The following is a 21,367-nucleotide window of genomic DNA, read 5'->3' on the forward strand; positions in this document are numbered from 1 at the left end:
GGTCAAAGCTGAAGCGCAGCAGTGCACGCCTTCATTTTCAAAATGTACCATACTAAAAATCATCCAATCTGTTGAAAGCTTTACAGCCTGCAAATAAAGCATGTGATCATACTCCTAAAATCCCAATTATCCTGTTTAATTAGATTAGTGCTACTAACTGATTACATTTGTTTCAGTAGCAAAAACAACATGATTAAGTAGGAAAAAACACATAAATCTAAGGACTAAATGGGTAATAAAGTGAGACATAAAACTAACAAAGGTCATCCAAACAAACAGGAGTATTTATGAAGAACACGAGCTTCTGGAAGGTCATAAGGAAACGCAGCAACTGCCAACAGCACAATAAAAAGTGGATGTAATGAAGGGAAAAAAGGCAACTGGGATCTTTGTTAATGCGCTTTGTGCCTCTTTATTAGCAAAGCCGATGTTGACTGTGGGCGCTGCTGTGCGCTCTGGGCAAAGCATTGTTTTAATAACAGCTGTATTCACTTTGTTTATTATAAGTATCGTGAGTATTGGACATCCTGTTGTGGTAACGGCAGCATTTATTAACTACTAAGGTTAATAAATGCAGGAGTCTGATGAAACTAATGCTGCACAGAAACATTAGCAACAAATAGCCTGAGAGGGAGAAAGTGTACCCGCAGAGCCTGACTGATAACAGATGGAACGAAAGGGCAATAATAATTGAGAATCTGTGAACAATAACTTAACGATTAATATATTTCTAAGACCTTTTTACAAACATGCTTCTTGAATTCTTCTTTAAAACTGCAAACAGAATATTGTCAGGACTGAACACTGATCACGGACCTCGTGTGGAGAATTTGCACTTTTTCCGAACATTTTCTAATATTAGACATTTCTTGTTTTTTTATACCTTTGTAGACTATGCAAAATAAAACATTCAGTAAATATGGGATAGAACCTGACATTGCCTTACCCCAGATATATATTAATATGATGCATGCATGTTTTTAGACAGGCACTGATAGGTAACAGAATATAACTTCGAACCTTTTGGGGTAATTTAGAAAGTGTCATCACACAGTGTGTCCAGCCATATCAGCTTTAACTTTATGTTGGTCACGACATAAAGTCATAAAGTTAAGCAAAAAGGTTTATAAAATCTATTTATTTTAAAAAAGTATGAACATTATTTTCTGTTTAATGTATTTTGGTAAATGGCCTGTATTTGTAAAACGCTTTTCTAGTCCCTAAGGACCCCAAAGCGCTTTACACAACAAGTCATCACACTGGTGATGGCAGCTACATTGTAGCCACAGCCACCCTGGGGCGCACTGACAGAGGCGAGGCTGCCGGACACTGGCGCCACCGGGCCCTCTGACCACCACCAGTAGGCAACGGGTGAAGTGTCTTGCCCAAGGACAAAACGATGGAGACTGTCCAAGCCGGGGCTCGAACCAGCAACCTTCCGATTACAAGGCGAACTCCCAACTCTTGAGCCACGATCGCCCCCATTTTCAATATAGATAATCTATCTGTTAACTATCTGTTTTTTTTGTTTTTTTTTTTTTTTTTTTTTGGTTTTTTTTTTTTTTTTGGGGGGGGGGGGGTGTTTTGTTTTGCTTTGTTTTATTTATCTATATACATATTTTTTTTTTCCTGTAATAATATCTGAATGATCTACATGGGAGAGTATGTATAACTATATCTATGTGTTTCCCTAACACTGTTCATATACGATGTACATACATTACTATTATACACTCAAATTTTTTATTAATTTCCTCCTCTATTTTATTTGAACTCTCTCATCCTGTTGGTCAAAATGTTGTTGGAAAAGCAATAAATAAATCTTTGGGAAAAAATAAATAAATAAAAATATAGATAATACATTCTTGGTATGTATGCACAAATGAACATATTGGCAGATCTGTCTGCATCTCTCTTAACTGCCTGTGAAACTGTGTTTGAGACAAAAATCCAGGTTCTCAGATTCTAGTGGTAACATCTGACGCTGGGTAACTTAGAAATGCATGTTGCTAACCTGCTGATAACTTAGCACACCACCCTCTTACTCACATATGGTCGCACATGCTTCCAGCATGGCAGCATCCAACATGCTATAGCAAAAGCTTCCAAATGCAGAGTACAAAACTAGTGGGCGATGTCACAGTTGTCACCTCTATATTTATTAGATACAGTCTATGACGTGCAATAATATCAGCCTTCTTTTTTAAGTGGCAACTCGATTTACAGACAAAGTTAAACAGCTAAGTTGTTTAATGTGTCTTACTGTTAGATTTCCACTTTAGCTCCTCTTCCTATGAAAGTAAAACATAAACCCAGACAATCACTGTGCCACAACACCAACTGACTGCAGCATTAAAATGCAGTTATCCCTCTCATCCCTACCACGACTCCATCGCAGGATATCTTTGAGTCGAAATGAAAAAACAGAAAGTTGCAGTCCCAATAATATGATGATTGTTTCTTACCTTTTGCCAAATATCCTCAAACTGCTCCACTCCCTCCGCTACTTTTTTCAGACATCGATCTATTTCACCTGGAGGAGACCAAAAAAGAGCAAAAAGTTCACATAAAGCATGTCAGACATGTGTCTAATTCAAAGAAGCTGTATAAGCAGGTCAAAGCCAGAACGCATGACTTCCTCATCAAAGTCATTTCATAAGAGGCGGGAAGAACAGCTCAAAAGCACAAATATAAATAATAACGGATTCATCACGTCAGAGCATCACTGACCTCTTTTTTTAGTTAAACCGACTTGTGTTTAAACTAGAGATGGCACGATACCACTTTTTTATGTCCGATACCGATATCATAAATTTGGATATCTGCCGATACCGATATGAATCCGATATAGTGTGTTTTTTAATCAACAAAACGTTTTTTTTAATATCTTGCTGCATTTTGTATAAGTTTATACTCAAGTTTAAATAAATAACAACACTAAAGCTATTCTGTTATACCTGTATGTAAAAAATACACTGCGTCCAAAATATGTCATAGTTCAGCAATACCAATCTAATAAAGTTAAACCTGCTCCATCCTCCCTATTCTGGTATTTTAAAGAGTACTTAGAAGAAATTTTAAGCAACCTAACTAATAGGGTTGCAAACTCCCAGCAAAAAAAAAAAAAAAAGGAACCACCCTCCACCTCATGATGCTTAATCGATGTAATCAAATTTAATTTGATGCAGGGGGGAAATGCACAAAAATAAATTATTTTTCAAGAATAATTAAATAGATTCAACATCTTTCTTCAACAGAATTGCAGACTGCACAGATGGTATCTTCCCAAAGGAAAAAGTACTATAGCTTACTAGGGTATATTAGACTTAACAGTTACTATATATAGTAATGGACTTCTATATATTTTACACAAGATTAAAACTTTGGGTGTAAGAGTCAGATAATTATTTATTAAAAACTAGACATTTTAAATGAGAATAAGAAAGAAAAGTATGTCTTTGTGCCCCCTTTTCCCTGTTCATGCCCTATCGGCCCCCCTGGCTGAACTTTGCTAGATCCGCCCCTGCACAGTTACCAGCCGTCAGCTACGTAGAAAAAGATCCTGGTGTAGAAGGTAATATTAAATAAATTCTAACAACAGCTTATCAAGCTTAAACGTGCTGCTGTTGTTCAGCCGCTGGTTTCCTCTTTCTGGTGAGAAGTGGGCCAAAAACTAAGAAGAGAGACGGACTCGCGACAGAAAAGCCGATCAGCTGATCATTAAGCAGTTTCACGATTGAAGCAGCAGGAGAGAGAGAGAGAGAGAGAGAGAGAGAGAGAGAGAGAGAGGCAGTCGCTCCAGGTATGGTTGTTAAGCTTAACGTGGGAACGCTTTACAGACATTCAGAGATGAACTTACACACTTGCTTTACTTCTCTCTGGGAAAACTTCCTCATAGATGAAATGCTGGTTTGCTAGCAAGGCTACAAATACACACAGCCGCTCTATCACGTGATGCACACTGCTGCTACGTGCTACGATTATGAGCCGAGTTACGCCTCGTAGCAAGTTTTGTGAGGTTCTTTTCTGATATTTAATGGATCGGATTACATTTTTTATTTCTCGCCGATATCCGATCCAGTAATTTGGGTCAGTATCGGACCGATACCGATACGTAATATCGGATCGGTCCATCTCTAGTTTAAACATGTATGAGATGTAGTCATTAGCACAGAATAATAAAAAGAAATGTCATGTTTGGGAAATTATTTAGTATATGAGCACTGACGCTGCCGATCATGGCTCTAGATATACTGGTTATTTGATTAAAACCAGAGTTTTTTCTACCATCAATATATTCCTGCTTCCAAGTTTGAGGCGTTCTGAGTGGCTCCTGCTTAAAAACGGGCCACTGGAGCGCTGTTTTTGTGTCGGGCACAAAGAGAAGCGATAAATGCACCATATAACAACAGGGCACTTAAAACTGTGGCTGGCATCTCATGAAATATGCATATTGAAAAAAGGCATATTATGCTCCTGAGCAAGTGGTGGCACATATACAGCAGCTAATTCCCAATATCTTAGAAATGCAGCTCCATGAATAGCGCGTGTGGATGTTTAAAGAGTCAGAAGCGATTAGGGAGCGACAGAAAGAGACAAACACGTCTAGATTTAGGCTCAACAGATTTACGTCTTCCTTCTGCGATCGCATGGATTAGCTCGTGGCTATCAAATGTAAACAGGAAAATGCTTGCAGTCTAATTTTAACATTTCTGACCTGGAGCGCATCAGCCTAGTCATTCTGCTTTTTACATACCGCAGAGGAATGTCAATGTAAGTCCTGGAGTGGAAAATCATGATATGCTCACCCGTATCTCATCCAATTACAGCTTTATGTCGTGGTTTACTTGGTCAGGGAAAATCAAAATCATCATAAATGTACAGTCTAGTCTCATAGTAGAATTTTAAATACTATTAAATATTTCCTGAACCTAACAAATTATGTTTTTAAAGTTTCACACATGCAGGCCAAGTGTAGAATCTGGTCCCGTGAGAGACTCAAACTGCGGTCGCTGGTATGAGTGGTGAGATTATTCACACCACCATCAACCCCTTCAGCCTCCAGCCCCATTATGCACTTTTTTCCCATTTAAAAGTGGAAAATATTCATTTAGTGCACACATGACACCAGCCAGACAAACGGCTGTGTTCAGGAAAACAAAAATAAGGATGGGAAAATCAGCAGATAAAGGGTGTGGCTAGTTCACAGACTCTACTAAAATGCACATGTGAAGTGAGGGAAAAAGGTCTGCCAAAACCACCACACCTCCTAAACAGATATTCCCAACTTGTCATGTTTCACATGTATTTCCAGCAGCACCGTGAACACACCATGATGCTCATTTGGTAAAGTGGTAGTTTGCACACAGCCATTGAGGTTTCAAAATGCAGAGTACAGAAACCAGCGGGTGACATGACAGTGACAACCATGTTTTATGGACAGTGTTTGATCTCGGTACTCTCTGTGTCGGTTAAATTCTTTGCATAGATCTGCAAAACAGGGGGACTGTAAATCCCACATAAGACCGATGATAAAGCAGGTTATGCATTGAGCATGTAACCTTGATAGGTTACTACTGCATGAGTGTGTAGCATCCTCACTTTTTCTGCCTGTCAACTGTGACATCTGATTTCTAAAACCCAAGGCAGAGATGGAAAATGCTCAGCTTTAAGAAAGAAAATTTCATTCCTCTATGGAAGTCGCTCGTCATTGAAGTTATGACTCTGATCAGGCTGGGACACTATATTGATGGGAGCTCCCGAATTTTTGTGGACAAATGGAAGAAACCACTGGAAGCACTGGGAGTAACCTGTAAACTGGATCCTAGTGGACAACAATTATGGACATAATGTTGTAATATTCTAGTGGTGTGTAGTGTTATTATTTTGGATGTGAACCAGTCTTTTATTTAACTTTTTTCCCCAACAAATACAAGTTTAAAAAATAAATAAATTCATAAAATAAAAAAAATAAAAAAATAAATAAGAAAGAAAATGAGATTTCACAAGCAAGGGTGACGACTTGGAGTCTCTAGGAGCCAGCTTGCAACTTTAGCTTTTTACCTTCATGGTATTTTCAGAGTTATAGACCCAAAATACAAAAGAACGGAGGTGAAATTTGTCCAGTCCCAAGCCCAGATACACATGAGTGGTCGCATGAGAGAGAAAGCACCCAGCACTGCCAAATCAAACATCCAGGGAGCAACCGAAAGTACCTTCCTCCTATTCTCCCTCGTGTTTTTGATCCTTCATAAGCTCATAAGTACAGGGCATATCAGCGTGAAAAAATATGTTTACACTAACTCCAAATGCTACAATCACATTTTTGTTTAGCAGGATCTTTTACTATAACCAGTTTGGGACATATCAATATTGTGGAAAATAGCAGATTTCCATTAGCACAGCTGCATGTTTAACTCAGGATATGAATGGAGCTCTGTGCTGGGTCCACTCCACCTCTCGCCCTACGACAGCTGGAAAAGGCTCAGGCACACCCACCACCCTGAACTAAATAAACAACAACTGCACTAATTTAATGTCTATGATGCAGAGTGACAGAAATAAGCACTGGTACCCTGGATGTTTGATCTGTTTTCTGATAAGTCACAAGAGAAAACTATGACAGGTCTCCTTTCTCCTACATTTGTATACCAGGCTCACATTGTAGCTGTAACTGCCTGAGAAATGAGTCAAAATGATTGTATAACAGTGATGTTTAAATATTTAAAAATTCCATAATTTTGACATATTTTCATAGTACAAAAGTAACATTTTGATTTCATACTCTTGTATTTCTAATCTCTTAAATACAAAGACTTTTATTTGATCCACTGTGTGTTTGTTAATGAAGATAACAGGAGTGATGAGGAAATAAGCAGCAACCAGTGAGGTCGAGAGAAACCCGCTGCTGTAGCCAAGTTGTGTGAACAACCTCCAGCTTGAGTCTGGCCTTAAACAGCCTTGATGTTAAGATACTGCCGTGGCTGTGCTATTTTTAGATGAAAGTCTACCTCCTCTGTAATAATACATTACAATTTGACAGAGCCGGGGCCGTGCTGGTGCTTGATCTTTTCTTACTCGTGACAACATTTTAGGGGGATACGTATATGGGTTTTTGTTTTTAATGTGACAGCTGTTCAGCCGGAGAACTCACGGGAATCTCATGTGATGGGATGAGTGATGCTGAATCCTGTCAAAAAAGTGTTTTTTAGCCTGCGGCGACAAGCGTCGGTTGGAAAAAACCATCAAAGTTAAAGAATCGACGGGGAGGAGAAAAAAAGCCTCGAGGTTTTTTGGTATTCACACAAAGGTCTGGGTTCAGGTTACAAGACTTGTTGTGGTGAGTGTCAGAATTTTATCCCAGCGTTATCATCCAAGAGCTGTGAGTGTGGTAGTACTTGTTTACATTTTCAAAATAAAAGTATAGAACAAAGAGCGTGACACATGCTCTAGTTTCTGTGAAAGTGTGTCAGAGCAGGGAGCAGACTTTTGCACAGATGTCTGCCGGCGTGCACGGATGCAATGTCACCCTGTGCACAAAAACAGGTAGAAACATTTCCACTAAACCAAAACAGGAAATGCAAAGAGACAGAAAAATATATGAGGGAAATAAAAATGATCATACTGTGTGTATACACAGTTCAGTCAAAAATCTAACGACAGCACTTTGACCCTGCATGTCAACATCAAGCCTGAACATTTCCTTGCACACCAAAGTCAGTTCCTGGATCCAGAAAAAATATCTATTAGGGCTGCACGATTAATCGTTAGAAAATCGCGATCTCGATTCATACTTATGTGCGATCTCATTTCCAAATGACAACAATTAAAAAAAAAAAAGACGACGACGATTGTACCGCATTTTGATCCGGGACGTAATCTGCATGAAAACAAGCGCTCACTCTTCCTGCTCAACAAATGACAAGGGCGGAGCCTTATACCACGTGATACAGAAGATGGCTTCTAAAATTAGCAGGGAGAGAGCGCGTCAGGGATGACGAGAAAGTGACAGGAGAAAATCCGTCCCGGTCAACCACCCAAACATCAATAACGGGAACCTTATACAGCGCTTCCCTATACACGTCGACCTCCCGCAGGCACAAAGAAATTACGGAGGCTGTTACTTATCACCTGACCAAAGATATGGCTCCATCAACACTGTGCAAAACGAGGGATTTAGGAAAATGATCAACACCCTAGACAAACGCTACACAGTGCCGTCCCGCAACTATTTTTCTATTGTTGCACTACCTGCTCTATACACGCAGTGTCGAGCAACGGTGGAGACGGAAATTCAAGCAGTACAACATTTTGCGGCAACGACAAAACGTGAGACATTTGTTGTTTTACGTTTATTTATTGTTTTTATGTTCAGTCTCAACTGTTACGAAGTTGATGTGCAGTTAATAAGCGCAATAATCGTGATCTCAATTCTAAGCCAAAAAGTCGTGATTCTCATTTTATGCAAAATCGTGCAGCCCTAATATCTATTACAGATTAGTTTGTGATTTCCTTCTAAAACATCAAAACAGCGTCTCCAATGATGTCTTATTTCAGTTTCTATGGTTATTTACGAAGATTTGATGCAAAACGGATTTCTGACTCCAGATCCAAATCTTAAATACATAAAAATTTACAAAATTTGTTATTTTATTTATTCAAATAACAAACCAATCACGCAGCCTTCCACACAACCTTCCTGGTGGAGGTAAAAATAGATCAAATATGCAGTCAGGAAGGATGTGGAACTTTTAAAACAACCCCAAAATCAAATTTACATATCTTCCCTCTGGCTTGTAGTCTAATTTATCCATTCAAATTACTTGGATGCGAGTTACCAAGCTTTGAATATATCAGCTGTAGAAATGCCTGCCTTCCTTTGAATAGAATCAAAATAGAAGGCACTTAGCTTTAAAAAAACAAAACAAAACCTTTGAGGTGAAAAGAAATCATCATGACCTGGTTATTCAGAAAACTCCACAAGTTTCACGTAGGAACCTTCTTCTACCTGCAGTCGCCAAAATAAAAAGCTGCCTGACAACAAGCTTACGTGGCAGTTCACGCTATCAGTGTTTACACCTTGGCAAAATCTCATCACTGATGGATACACACTTCCTCCTGCGAAGTAATAATGTGCATAAATGTAATTTTGAACTGTCCTTTTAAATTTCAACTCTGCCCAAGACAAACTTGTACAGGCCGAATTAACTGTGAGAAACCTCGGCAGCTTTATAAAATGATCCACTAAGGATCTTTCTATCCTATCCTGCTCATTCTATTACATCTAATAGACAGAGACAGCAGGTAGAGAACAGTTCCTACATGAAACTGCAAACAACAGGTTTTGTTTTCTGAGTAACTGGGTCGCGAGTTTTTCATATTAATTTTTTGGCACACTGAACTAACACCGAAAAGCTAAGCACCATCTAATTTGATTTTATTTAAAAAGAAGTGTTGGTAACTCGTAGGGGTGGGGGAAAAAATCGATACTGTGTAGTATGGTGATATTTTGTTTGCTAATAATGTATCGATACAGGGACAGCAGAAATCGATATTTTGTTACAAAAAAAGGTTTTTGTGCTCTGACTTCAGAGCATGTTGATCCTTTTTCTGAGCAAGAATCCTGACATTCCTTCACTGTCCAAATGTGACAGTTTACTTATTTTAATTTAAGACATGTTTTATTTTAATTAAGTTTAAAACTTTTTTATTTAATGTAAAATTATATTTTGTTTTCATTTACTTTCAAATTCTTCAGTTGCTGAAGGGGCTGCATAGTTTTCATAAACTGCATAGTTCAGAATAGCTATAATTGTACCAGATGGTTGATTCAGTTAAGTTGGACTAGACTGTAATACAAACCGTTCAGTTTGTCAACAATAAAACTGAAATGAGAGAAAGACTGAGTGTGAGACTTTGATATTAGATAAAATGAATATTGATAAAGTTTACCTTTATGTACAGAATCTGAATATCGCAAAATATTTTTAAAAATTGCAATAATATCGTATCGTGCGTTAAGTATTGTGATAATATCGTATCGTGGGATGTATGGTGATTCCCACCTCTAGTAACTCGCATCAAAAATCATTTGAATTTTTACCCAGTGACTCTGTTTCTTACCCACGAACTCCTCTTGAGTAGATCTGGATAACTCACAGATCAAAATATTACCTTTTTATCTTATGGTGCAGATTTTTGCTCCCAGGAATACATGTCAAATATAATTAACGTAATGGTACATATATAAGAGAAAATAAAGTAAAGCAGAATGAAGCCCTATTTAAGAAGATAAATATCAATGTGCTTGAAGGTTTTCTGTCCTTATCATCAAGTTATGTTTGGAATCCATGTTCGGATTACACAAACTCAACAGAAAATGTGCATTCACACCTCTAAGAGACCCGACTTTGTAAAGTGGTTAGTTCTGATGTACAGTGGAGGGCAATCTGAAACTTTCAGGCCATCTGATTTAAGCAGGCAAACACATAAAAAGCACCTGAGAGGAGAATGAGCTATGGAGGAAATTTTACTGGAGGGCAGGAAAGAATCCAGTCTGACTCCAGACTAAAGAAACAGAAAGAAGCTAAAATGACAAACTTTGGCAACATGTAGCAGTCTTTGCAAACAAAGCAAATGGCCTAGATCTTGGTTCCACTTACCTCTTACCCGTGACTTCAGTGGAAATTTCAGATTCAGGCACAGACTGATTCATGTCCTACACAGTTCTTACAAGTTCATAGAAATTTCTGTTCAATTAGAACCAAATATTTGAGTTGATGATTGTAATTTTTATGCAGTTGTTGTAATTTGTGTTTTAACTATTTTTTTAAGGATGTTTTATTACAAAACAAAACATGCATCAAACAATTGTCCTCATTTTTTCAGGCTACTTAAATGTATTTTGGGCTACCAAAAACTGAAGAGTGTCTGCCCGAAGGGCTACCAGGGATTTTGAAACTTTGCGAGCCCTGTGCACATTAAACCAATCATCTGATGCTCCCGTACGTATTTTCTACTGTGCTTTTATTTGACACAGAACACATAAAAATGTGGTAAAGCAGGTAAATCTCCCATGCTTTAGTTAAAGTTAGAAAACCAAAACCAGATTTATTTTAGCTTGCATGTGAAGCCAAACATCTCTAACCTGGCAGGATGAACGCTTACGTAACTCCACAAACAAGCTGCTTGTGAACACATGTGACTTGTTTACAAGCCCCGGCTCTCTTTTAAACAATCACTGTGACGTAATTAAATAAACCAAAGAAAATTTTCCACTTTTGGTCGCAAAACAAACTGCTTGCCAACGAAGCAGGCATAGGTGTGCTCGTGCACTATTTATCTTTTTCCGGTCAGAATGACACATGGGCGGAGTTTATCACAGACAAAACATCAGGGGACTTTCCAACAGCAACACACACATAACACAAACTCAGAGATCTTCACTGTAATTTGTGGTTAACCTAATCCACCTGGCACCTGATCATCTCACTAATGCCCTTTTACACATGCACATGCATGCACACACACACTCAAGCAGAAATCTCACCTTGAAGTTTCCTTTTATCGGCCATGACTGATGACTAGGATGATGTCTTCATGCCTTCTTTCACTGCGGGGAAAAAAACAGGAGTCTGCATTAATAAATCCCAGGATAGGTGTCACAGAGAAAGACTAAGAATATAAAAATGAAAGGAAACAGGATGCAGAGCGATGATGACTTGTGGAAAGATGGATGGATTGAGGACAGAGGGAGAAATGTGGACACAACTGTCCTCATTAGCTGCTAAAACTCAGTTTGGTTCTCCAGTGAGAACCTTTGGTGAGGAAGCCTCTTTAAAGGAAGCAAAAGTCGAAATGTTTCTGTGGGTGAACCTGTGGAAGGATCATTAAACGTTCCCGGTGCCTTTGTTTGTGATTTTTGACGGCGTCTCACCCAGTGACTGAGGTGTTGACTTCCATCTGGCTCTATGCTGTTGTAATTATAACTACTGTACAGGTCTCCTGCTGGGAAGCATCACTCCAATCCTGACTCAAAAAGCTGGATTGAGTATCAATAAAAATGTGCCAATCTATTCAATTCAGTTCTATGTTGCTCTGCGTTTGCCTCACCATGTGTCAGCAGCAGTGCACCAGTTGTTAGCACGAGAGCAAAAGGAGCACGGAGGAAGCTGCGAGCAAAGTGTCGGCAGTCTCGAGGTATTTCGCACCTGTGATGCCAACAGCTTCTCTTTGTATGTTTGTAATAGTTTGTGACTTTACTGTAAATTGTGGTTCTCTTTCTTCTTATGTTGCCCTGCTGAAATACAGTGTTTTTGTTGGCAGCACACTGAATTCCCGCCACTTTTCTGCAGCTGAAAATCAAAAAAAGCAACAACAAAGTTGACAGCCGCCATTCCAGGGCAGACCTTTTGATTCAATCTGACGCAGCAGTGATACCTAACACTGCTGCGCTGAGCAGATCAGATAGAGGTGAGCAGGTACGACAGGTATGGCAGAAGAGCCCTTTAGGAATAGAAGTGGCTTCATCAAAAACTTGCTTTGAGCACGTGGCCTCCAAGGTTTTCATACCAAAGTCATTCCTCACATTTCTTCTTCTTAAACTGATGACGACTTCATTAAAACGTACAGTAATTAAAACAAAAATCTCCAATAATAAGAGCCTAATTTCAATCACAGTTTGATAAAATGAGTTTTATAATAAACGGTTGCTACAAAGCTCTCGTTTTATCCTATATTATGAATCAAAGGCACCCATTGCCTTCACAGCGATGCTGTAAACAGCGGATCATCCAGTCCCCACCGCCTCCACCTCTGAAATAAATTAAATAAATAAATAATTCAGATTACAATTACTGGAAAAACAAAACCATAAGATGTGGACTTTTGCCATAACCGAGCAGCCCTAAAGTACTTCTGCGTGCAGTTACAGTTGCAGGTGGCCTGTGTAGATAAAAATGTTTGGAAAGTAGAGCTCATCAGTCAGCACAAGAATAAATATAATACCAGCTGCAGGCCTTCAGAGACAGTTTACTGTAAATATAAACCTGGCATTAAGGTGTTTTGTAATTTCATACTGTCGTAGTACTATGGAAGGTCATTTAGGGTTCCAGGTGATTCGAGATACAACTGACTGCAGATAAATGATCCGGATGCCTCCAGGTGGATCGCACTTACTTGAAATGCCGATACAAAGTAATTACTGCACATTTGTTTTTATGAATTTCTTTTTCTTTCTGTCAGATAAATACAATCTTAATCAGCTCAGTACTGATGTTTTATTCATGCTGTGGGATCCTAATTTAACTCTACTTCTGCCCCTTGATAACATAATATTGTGCGAGAACCTGTTTTGACTACAGCTGCACTAAAACACCAAAAGCAACTCAAAGCATAATGCAGGAACAGAGGTCTGATTAAGAACATCATCTCAGTGCCTCTCTCTGGTTACGTGCACTAACAATTAAGTTTGCTTTAAGGGTGTATATATGACAAAGTCATTAAGTCAACTGTCACTAATTAAAGGCGTTTATATACATTCACAAGTGAGTGAACAGCGAGTTGCTTTAAGCTCATTAAAGCAATCATCAGCATCATTGTTCGTTGATATCGGCAGGGGAAATGCAATCAGCGAGAACTAATTCGACTGCAAATTGGCACAAGCCAGCGGAGCACTTAATCAGCTGCAGAAGATCAGATTTGATACCCAATCTGTCGATGAAGGACGAGCATTATGTGCTATTATTCATCATTACTGATCGCACAACAGGTCAGCCTCATGGTCACCACCGAAACTGTTTTTTGTTAGGGATTCACCAGCACCAGTGGCCAATGTTTACCTGTGGTTTAACAGTTTCATTAGATGGCTCAGTGTTCAATGATTTATTATTATGCAGATTTATTTTTGTCCCTGCAAAACAACCAACGGTCCCGTCCATGAGCTCTCCTCATGTAACTTCTCCTGGCATCTCCACACGGTCGGATATCCCCGTGCTGGTACCGTTCCCAGATCGCCAAAACTAATATCCCAGGTTCAACACTGCCAGTCACCAAGCTCATTGTTGTGATGTCATAGTTTTGCAACAGAGACACCATCACACCACATACCAAACCGCAACTCCATAACTGTAACTACAAACACAATTTAAACCTAAATGCCCGCTTTCTCTGACTTTTGTGGACACTAGCAGAGTATTTTTCCACGTCCCAAAACTATGACATTATAGCAATGTGACTGATCATTTGCAATGTTAAACCTGGACAAATATAGTCCAGGTTATATAGTCAGGAACAGCACCAACACGGGAACATCAGACACAGCAAAGCTTCCTGTGATGCCGTGTCTCGCTGGAGGAGCTGGACAACCTGCACGCACCTGAATGGGCTGCAGGTACTGCCTCGTGCTACCAGCAGGAACAAAGACCCTAAAACACAGGTGTCGAACTCCGGGCCTCGAGTGCCGGTGTCCTACAGGTTTTAGATGTGTCCTTGATCCAACACAGCTGATCTAAATGACTAAATGACCTCTTCAACATGTCTTGAAGTTCTCCAGAAGCCTGGTAATGAACTGATCATTTGATTCAGGTGTGTTGACCCAGGGTTACATCTAAAACCTGCAGGACACCGGCCCTCGAGGCCTGGAGTTCGACACCCCTGCCCTAAAAAGTTGGGAGGGCTAAGCAGAGAGCAATGGTCTGCCATCACCACCTGCTTAAACCATTCCCTTTTTGGGGGTCGTCTTGTTGTTGATGCCCCAGTGCACCTGTTGTCACTTAGATTTGTACTAAAGCAGCTGAAATGGATTCCTGGTGGTTTATGCTTCCTAATTGGACGGACTGACATCACTGAAGTTTAACTTACTTTATGTAAAACCGGGCTGATCAAGTTTTCCCTCAATTATATAAGCAGCCAACGAGAACAATAATGTATTCAATTGTAAATTTACTGGATTTATTAATTAATTATTATAAGCCAATCGATAGACAACTGTAAGTCTGAGATATTGGAACCATTTAAGTACTAAAGCAGTGGTCCCCAACCCCCGGGCCTCGGACCGGTACCGGTCCGTGAGTCGTTTGGTACCGGGCCGCGAGAGTTGAGGCTCAGGTGTGAAATGTATGGTTTTCAGCGTTATTTTGTTATCGTTTTTATCGTTTACTCGGTTTTCCTGGGTCTTTTCACGTGTGTTATGAATAAATCTTCTTTTTTTCGGTACAGGTACTAGTTTTATTTTGTTGTATTTATCCGCGACACCTTAAAGGCCGGTCCGTGAAAATATTGTCGGGCATAAACCGGTCCGTGGCGCAAAAAAGGTTGGAGACCGCTGTACTAAAGTGACACAGTGAGTCAAACTCCAAGAGCCAAAAATGTTATAATTATGATAATAAATGTTTAGCCTTGGAGTGAAACAGAAAACAAATAAATTTCATTTCTATTTTCTAGCAGGTTAAGAAGTCAAAACCTTATGATAAGCAGCATAATCGAAAACAGCCACACAGATGAATATAGATCCTGAAACATTTAAATTCTAACTTCAAAGACATAAGAGCTGCTTCGTTGATTGGACACCCATCAAATTGAGAAGATGATCCTCATGCCTCAGAAAGCGACCAAAGTACACTTAACAAAGTCAAGTAAGGACAGGCGGTGCAGACATGTTATTAATGAGCAGTCTGAGGTGAGGCTGAGAAGATGCTGTGTCAGCCTCAAGGCGCAAACTAGCAGCACGCCACTTGTCAGGTTCGGACATGGGCCATTAAAGAAAGGCATATGTGACGACGCCGCTACTGCTTGTGATGCTCTTTTGACACATAAGCTGAGTGAAACTAAGAGCTACAGAAAAAACATTTACATTTTTATTTGTGTGTCCGAGACGAGAAGTGAAGGCTCTTGTTGCAGCAGGTTTGACCCCTGTTCTTAAAATGCAGATTAGGAGGAGATGAACATTTAATCAAAAACAAAAACGGCTCCTTTGCATTGGATCTTGTTTCAATTGACTTTTTAAAGGTGCACCACACAAGATTTTCTCTTTGCATGTTTGTCTGTTTGTGGAGTACCATCTGACACCTTTTACTGTTCTGTCAGGTAGTAGTGCATTCTTCTAACTCTTTGGTTAATGATGATTAGCAAATGTTCCCTGGCAGTAGCACTGCATGGTAAAAATGCATGCAGCCTACCTTTTTCCACTTTCAGTAGGCTTCAAACACCTTGCCTGTGGCTATCTGCTGATACAGGGTACTGATCCAGTAGCAGAGTTATATTAATAAGCTCCGTCTCAGAGGATGAGACTGCAAGTCATTCCTTTTGTTCAAGACAACAGCTGAAGTGAAAGAATTCTAATTGAGTTGAGCCGCTTTATGTTACCCTACGTGTAATAAAAGCTTTCTAACCAAACCAACATCACTCTAGTTTCAACATCATATAATGACCAAACACAAGAGTGAAAGATTGAAGCCGATGCAATGAACTTTTCAGTCACATCAGCTCACTTTAACCACAGTCTGCAGTTAAATAAAAAAGGTTTTGCAAACATACAAAGAAAAGCTGCGGTGTACCAGCTATGAAACACCCCCGAACTGCTGCTTTGTTAGCCTCCTCCATGCTATGTAAGCTCTGTCACTAGCAGCTACTGTCATGCACTGAAGTAAAAACAGAACCACACAGAACTGAAGTGAATGCATCAGCCATCACTGACATCAGATCCAGCTGTTATAGTCAGGATCTAATCAATATCCAGTCGGCCCATCCCTAACTCCAACCCCACCAACTGGTGATCGTTCTACTAATCTGGAGATCCACCGCAAGCTGAAGCATCGCTAATCAGAACCCGAAGGAAGTGAACAACTGGTGCTCCTACTCTGAGCTCACAGAGGCTATAGAGCAGAACACGATCAACCGCTACCAGCTGCAGTCCAAGTCCATCCACAGGATGATGAACTCATTGAAGAGGCAGCCAATATCACTATGGCTACGTTCACACTGCAGGCGAAAGCGCATCAAATCCGATTTCTTTGACCCTATGCGACCCATATCCGATCATGGTGTGACAGTGTGAACGGCACAAATCTGATATTTTCAAATCCGATCTGGGTCACTTTCGTATGTGGTACTGAATCCGATACATATCCGATGTTTTAGAAAGCGACTGCTGTGTGAACGGTCATGTCGTATTAAATCCATCTTTTACGTCACCGACACAAGACAGACGCCAATTATCAGCGCCGGAGAAGACATCGCGAACGCTTCCTGGTCATCTCGTGTAGATGTCAGTGAAACTGTTGGGAAGACAACGTTGGAGAAACGTGAACATTTTATTTGTACTGCATAATCTGCAGATTCTGACAGAAATCTGCAACTATCCTTTGAAGCAGCACTCCTCTAAAACAGCAATAAGGACCATTATTTTGTTATTTACATTATTATGTAAATAACAAAATAACTTAAAGCAAAAATTGGGAAACGTAAAGTCCGAAGTCTTTATATTAAGGGCCATCAGTCAAACAATACTGTTGCTCTGGGTCTAAACAGAGCGCGTTGTGTGTGACGTCTTCTTTTGCGCATGCGGCCGCTTTGAGCGTTCACACTAGAGCACGTTTGCTGTCGCATTTTATTTGTAGTGTGAACGAGCAGACAAAAAAATCGGATTTGATCAAAAAATCGGAATTGAGCATCAAGACCTGCAGTGTGAACGTAGCCTATTTATTGTCTCAAAGGACACATTAGTAATCAACTGACATGACTTTTTCATGGACGATACAGATAATTACCAACCAAGACTGACCACCAGTATTTGGTACATTATTACATTTGCAGTACAAAACATAAAAACTTTGCAGTCAATATTTGGATATCAAGAAAATGTCAAAAAAATGGTAAATGGCCTGTATTTGTATAGCGCTTGTAAAATGTTTTTAAAGATGGCTGTCTGTTACCACATGATGACAGAAGACTTCTTACAGCTGTTTTAACCTTCTGCAATGACAGCCTATAACGCAACCTATGCTGACGCGCGTGCAGGCATTCATGCTTGTACGTGGTGCATTACACGTTAATTACCTTGTGGTTGTGTCCTGGTATTTTAGATGCAGTGCCAGCCTTGATAGAAAAAAATGCTGGGACTTTTGTGATGGGTTTTTTTCTACAGGCAAACATATTTGACCCTCAACTTTTTCAACTTCTTTGTACATTCCCTCACATCCCTCCCTCCTGAAACTGCTGACATCTGAGTCCTTACATTGAGGCTATGATTATTATAATCTCACCGATTTATTTAAAAACTGCAACACAAAAGTAGCTGAAATGCAAAGGAGGAGTCCAAGGTACTGAACAGGCCAATTACAGTAGCTGTGGGCTGTGTCAACATGATATGTAATTATGTTTCTAAGTAGGTGCACATATAGGTTATAGAGGTCTCTGCAGCATAGGTTTACTACAGATGTACTGATCCCCAGTTACAAGGGAGAAATCTATGGCCACACTTTGTTTCATCATTGTTCACTCATTCAAGGCACGGAGCACATGTCCTATACAATTTTATTTTATGTTCCTGTCCTGTGGCTAAAGTGAGGCTGTCAAAGAGATTTGCACCTTTAGTTTTTGAGTTTAGACGCTGAGTGATACAAGGCACATAGAGATAAATGCCAAGAAAAAAACAAACGGCACTGTCATCACCTTTTACATCCCGATAAACTTCCTGAGTGGAAAAAAAGTATTTCTCCAGAGGTTTTATTACCCATGTGTGGACCCAAAGGCCATTTTATGTGAAGAAGGCCTTTAGCTTTAAGCATGACTGGTACACACAGTGCCTTATTTGAACCACTGATTTAAAAACAAAAAATGTGTGGTATGCTTTACTAGCTGCAAAACAAATGAACCAAGCGGTTAAAAAATAAAATCATTTTGTTGCAGCACTGGAAGAAGGGAATTTCCACTGGAGGTGGATAAAACCTCTTTGAGAAACCGCCAAATGCTTGTCAGTGTATAAACAAAAATTTTAAAAAAGGACTCCAGGTGACTCCGGCATGCAAAGCCACAGTTTTCCTGCATAAGACAAATTTTGCCACCCCCTAAAAAAGAGACCCCCCCACTGCGTAAGGTACATTATTGCCTATGAAATGGCCAAAAAACAAGTTTAAAAACACTTGTGTGATTTGTGACTTTGTGACCTGTGTTAATCAAAGTAACACAGGCTTCCATGCTTTAAAATGCAGAGCAATGCTGCTATATGTGTTCCATGATGAGATAAAATATGCCAGCACTGATAAAAAAAGAACAGATAAATTGGCGGCTGTCTTCCTAAAACACTTTTTTATAAGACAAGATTAGCTTCTGATTAGCTTTCCCTTGTTTTGTTTATTATGTATGCTGCCTATTTTTAGTTTAATCTACACTTTGATCATTCCACTGCTGTATGTCTGCTAAAGCATTTTGTAAACTGTGTTTTTTAAAAGGTGCAACATAAATAAAATTGTATTCTATTTCTGTGATAGTTATGTAGGAAGTTCAACTTTCAGTTGATTAATTAGGATTAGGATTAATAGGTGATTGAAGCCTTTGTGGTGCTGTTGAACTTTGTATGCTTGCTAAAGGTAATCTCACATTAAACCACCTTAGCTAACTAAACTCCCAGCTGTGTGTGCTTATTTGCTAACTCTTTGTCCTCTACTCGGTTTCTGGGATCAAAACGTTTGCGGGAAACCTGGACTCCGACTTAAAAGAGCTTCACTGTTTCGTAACTGAGTCCTAGTCTGAATAACAGAACTACAATAAAGAAACACTGTCGAATAAGCTCCAGCATTAGTTTTACACACATCTGCACACATCTGGAGACAGCCCCTTCCTGTCCACACTGAACTAAGTTTGGACCAACTGAGGACGCCTAGCCTTTTATGACCGCGTCTGACAGCCGGGCTGCTCTTTGAGAGGCTTTGAGCAGACACCCAGGTGGCGTTTGTGCACCGAGGGAGTAGTATTTGTTAGCCCGGGATGTTTACAAACAATGCGGGCATCATTACTCTGAGAGCAGCTCCAGCCCAGCACATACACTTCAAAACAAACTCAACTTCGCGTTACACACCGCGGCTCGGCAGAGGAAGTTCCGACTCCAATGCAAACGCGCACACTTGAAGTTGTTGGCAGTACCGAGAGCTGCAGCTTCCCACTGGCTGCGCTATTTGATGTGGGAGACACAATTTGGAGAGGGGGAGAGACAAAATAGGGGGAAGGCACACAAATTCATCACTTCTGGCTCGGTCATCACTTTACCTGGATTTTTCCGAGGTGCGAGTGCTTTCCTCAGTTGCCACACTCCGCTAAATCTTCAGCGATTCACCACGAAGGGTTATTTCCTTTTTAAAAAATGTCAATTCTTCTCGCTAAACAATCACTCCGCACATCCAAGATGGCTACCAGGAACACCTCCTCCTCCGATGCCCTGTTGGACAGGAGTTCCGCCTAGCTCGACTGTGATTGGCCACCGAAGGCGGCTCCCGCGCTTCTATTCGGTGAAACCGGTTGTCAGTCCAAACAGGCTGGTTTTACTACTTCCAGCGTAGCTCGCGCTCTGATTGGCCCGCGAAGAAAGGTTAAAGGGTAAACTGAGTTTACGACCTCCCCCCGCTCCCTCAGTCACTAAACGCACCCCCCCCCCTGTGTGCCGCAATGTCTTGTGGGAAATGAAGTTTGTGCAGTTGTCATTTATTTTATATTTTTCTATTTTGAACGCCATGACAGTAAACGTTTATCATAATGTTGTTTTTCTGCTAAAAACTAAAAGAGTAGTTTATAATATAAATGTGACTCTACAAATAAATAGATAAATACATAAATATAAACGTATACAAGCTGTTTATTTTAGTGGGTACAAGTTTGAATATTTTGCATAATCCGATGCTTAGTCAATGATTAGTCAAAAAACTGAGACCTCTTTGCATATTGCAAATAACAATTTAATGAATGGCATTATTACATACAGTACTGTGCAAAAGTCTTGAGCCATGCTGTCATGCTGAAAATGAAACTGTTCCCAGCTGCTTTCAGTTATTACAATATCACCTGTTTTGATCTCCAACAAACCAGCTGAAATGAAGCTCCAAACCATCACAGAGCTTCCATCTTGTACAGATGCCCATAGCCACAACCCTCCTGTGGCCTCCCATGTACTCCTGCAAATATTGATAACAAATTGGAGCCAAACCTTCAAAATTGCATTCAGCACTACTTTAGACCAGTTGCCTTTAATGTGCATTCGAGTTATTGTGTAATTTGGCATACCTCAGCCTTTTTTACCCCTCCTTTGCTAAGAATGGCTTCCTGACAGCCATCTTTCCACTGAGACCATTTCTTTAGTGAACAGTAGATATAACTGAAG

At 40.0% G+C, this 21,367-nt stretch overlaps 1 protein-coding gene across 1 annotated transcript in view; it reads right to left on the reverse strand.

Annotated features, from left to right (window-relative positions):
- LOC146492703 (CCR4-NOT transcription complex subunit 3-like) overlaps positions 1–20,429 on the reverse strand; it is a 53,053-nt gene extending 32,624 nt beyond the window's left edge. Inside the window, exons 1-3 of the mRNA XM_085147915.1 lie at positions 20,263–20,429; positions 11,549–11,611; positions 2,466–2,533 (exon numbers count right to left, since the gene is read on the reverse strand). Of these exons, the coding sequence (XP_085004041.1) occupies positions 2,466–2,533; positions 11,549–11,573 (93 nt within the window). The 5' untranslated portion in view covers positions 11,574–11,611; positions 20,263–20,429. The remainder of the gene's footprint in view (positions 1–2,465; positions 2,534–11,548; positions 11,612–20,262) is intronic.
- Positions 20,430–21,367: the final 938 nt, after the last annotated feature.

Source organism: Neolamprologus multifasciatus, chromosome 22 (assembly GCF_963576455.1).
Source record: "Neolamprologus multifasciatus chromosome 22, fNeoMul1.2, whole genome shotgun sequence".
Lineage (NCBI taxonomy): Eukaryota > Metazoa > Chordata > Actinopteri > Cichliformes > Cichlidae > Neolamprologus > Neolamprologus multifasciatus.